Source organism: Argentina anserina, chromosome 6, assembly GCF_933775445.1.
Source record: "Argentina anserina chromosome 6, drPotAnse1.1, whole genome shotgun sequence".
Classification (NCBI taxonomy): Eukaryota; Viridiplantae; Streptophyta; class Magnoliopsida; order Rosales; family Rosaceae; genus Argentina; species Argentina anserina.
The window spans coordinates 2,294,998-2,297,964 of NC_065877.1; the positions used below are offsets into that span (position 1 = coordinate 2,294,998).

At 44.2% G+C, this 2,967-nt stretch overlaps 1 protein-coding gene across 1 annotated transcript; it reads left to right on the forward strand.

Annotated features, from left to right (window-relative positions):
- Positions 1-247: 247 nt before the first annotated feature.
- Positions 248-2,754, forward strand: LOC126798652 (heavy metal-associated isoprenylated plant protein 34). The gene is made up of 3 exons (XM_050525661.1): positions 248-492; positions 618-693; positions 821-2,754. Exons 1-3 carry the CDS (start codon positions 463-465, stop codon positions 2,623-2,625), a joined length of 1,911 nt encoding a protein of 636 aa, XP_050381618.1. The 5' UTR covers positions 248-462; the 3' UTR covers positions 2,626-2,754.
- The last annotated feature ends 213 nt before the right edge of the window (positions 2,755-2,967 follow it).

Below are 2,967 nucleotides of genomic sequence, written 5' to 3' on the forward strand. Positions count from 1 at the left end.
ATAGTTCACTCATCTCTACTAATCCCCTGTAATCATGTCTTCCATTATTAATATCATCAATCAAGCTAAGCACTTGTCTAATTGCCCAGATTAAACTATAAAGCCTCTGTTCTCTGGACCCTGTACAATGAAATTTTACAGAGCCGTGTAAAGCCAAAGCTTCCTCCAGCTGTGCTTTTGCCATTTTTATATACCTTGCTGCTCGATTCACCGACTTCACTCTTCCCTCTCTGTCTCTCTTTTCCTTGTTGATAAATATAGAGACTTGAAAAGAGTGAGTGTTCCTATCACAAACCCAACACAGCAAGAAAGCCAAAGAGAGAAATTAGTTTTAAATGTTCACCAACCGACTCTAAGCTCTAAGATAGTTAGCTCTCTCCCTCTTATTTCCTCAGCACCACATTCTCTCATAAACCATTTCCCATTTCTGAGACTCTCTCACTCTCAAATCTCACAGAGAAAATGAATAAGCAAGACTTCATGAAGATTCAGGTATGCCCTTCTCACCATTTGTTCTCAGGTTTTCAAAGTTGTTATCTTTAGTAGTACTACTGTTGCTATTCCTCTGTTTAGTTTTGGTTTTAGTTTGCTAAATTGGGGTTGTTTGTTACTTGCAGAGCTGTGTGCTCAGAGTTAATATTCACTGTGAGGGCTGTAAGCAGAAAGTTAAGAAACTGGTGCAGAAAATAGATGGTATGTTCCTTAATTACCTCAAAGATTACTCCTTTTGTCAGTAATTTTACCTTGTATTATGTCAAATCTGTCAAATTTATTTACTTTTCTTGTGTCCGAAACTAATTCAAATGGGGTGGTTGTTTAGGTGTGTTTACTACTACCATAGATGCAGAGCAAGGCAAAGTGACTGTCACAGGGAACATAGATCCAGCCACAATCATCAAGAAGCTTGAAAAGTCAGGGAAACATGCAGAGCTTTGGGGAGGTGGAGGTGGAGGACAAAAGGGAAATCCCAACTACAACAACCAAGCTCAGCAGTTCAACCTCAACCAGTTCAAGAACATGTCAATGGAGAATCATGGCAAAGGGGGAAAAGACAATGGCAACAACAAAGCTCAAAAGGGTGGAAAGGACCAACAGAAGGGCAATAATGTCCAGCAACAAATTCAGCAGCAACAGCAGATGATGAAGGGCGCTAAGGTGATGATGCCAATGAAGGAACAGAACAAGTCTGTCAAGTTTAACCTGCCAGCTGAGGAGTTCAGTGATGGTGAGTTTGATGATGAGTTCGATGATGATGATTATGATGATGAGTTTGATGATGAGGATTATGATGATGAAGAGGAAGAGGAGCTTAACCATGGCCATGTAGGACATGGACAACAGTTGCCACCCAACAAGATGATGATGATGAATGGTATGGGAGCAAATGGGCAGCAAGGGCCTTATGGGAAGATGATGCCTGTGATGGGAAGTAATGGACATGGGCCTGGTGGGATGGTGAATAATGGACATGGCCAACAGTTGCCACCCAACAAGATGATGATGATGAATGGTATGGGAGCAAATGGGCAGCAAGGGCCTTATGGGAAGATGATGCCTGTGATGGGAAATAATGGACATGGGTCTGGTGGGATGGTGAATATGAATGCTATGGGCGGCAAGAAGTTAGGTGGCGGAGGTGGCGGCAGTGGGGGAGGGTCTGCCAAGAAAGGTGAGGTTATTGATTTCCCTGTGCAGGGGATGAAGGGCATCGGTGGAAATAAGGAAAAGAAGGATGGCAAAGATGGCAAGGGAGGAAAAAATAAAGGTGGGGGTGATGATGAGAAGAGCAAGAGCAAGAAAAAGAACAAGGGTGGTAAAGGTGGTAAAGAGGGTAAAGACAAAGGTGAAGGTAAAAAGGGTGGATTGCTTGGGTGGCTTAGCAGAAGCACCAGTAAAAAAGAGAGTGATGGAGACGGCAAGGGTGGCAAGGGAGGTAAAAAAGGTGACATATTTGATGAATTTGATGATATTGAATTCATGAATTTTAAGAAAGGAGGCAAGGGTGGCAAAGAAGGTAAAGAAAGCAAGGAAATCAAAGAAGGCAAGGGAAGCAAAGGAGGGAAGGGGGGCAAAGGTGGTGGTGGTGGTGGCAATGGTGGAGATGTGCATCAAATGGGTCAAAAGGGGCTTATGGGGCAGGCAGGTCAGATGGGGCATATGGGCCAAATGGGTCATATGGGCAACATGCCTCAGATGAGGCAAATGGGGGGTGGAGGTGAGGGTATGGGTCAGTTGGGCAACTATCCAATGGGTCAGATGGGCAATATGCCTGCAGTACAAGGACTACCGGCGGCGGCGGCACCGGGGATGATGAACGGTGGTGGTGCCGGCTACTATCAAGGAATGGGGAATGCAGGTAATCCCTACGCGCAACAACAGCTTCAGCAACAACAGCAGCAGCAGCAGCAGCTCCAGCAGCAGCAATATATGGCTATGATGATGAACCAGCAACAGCAGCAGCAAAGAGCCAATGGCAATGACATGTACCAATCCATGATGTATGCGCGGCAGCAGCCACCGATGAACTACATGCCCCATCAGCAGCCAATGCCATCTGCAGGGCCAACTGAGCCTTACACCAACTTCTTCAGTGATGAGAATGCCAATAGTTGCAGCATCATGTAAAACCAGTAGTTGCTAATAAGTTAGTAGAATTTGGATCATGTAGTAGTAGAGAACTAGTAGTGCAATAGTTTAGTATGCATTAGTGTTGTCTATGATATTTGGTGATGATGCAAGGTTTGAGAAGTAACATTGCTCATGTTTCCTGGCAACTCGGGGGTAAATGTTATAACTACTGGCAGTGATTACCTACTTAATTCTCATCTCATTGGGAAAGACCTTGATGAATTTTCTAATCCAACTTGATTAGTCTGTGTCTACAAATATTAAAGGTTATGAAGTCAATGTCAGATAGTGTTTGTGTCCCAATGATGCGTGGGATGGGATGCAACTCGGGATATTTTA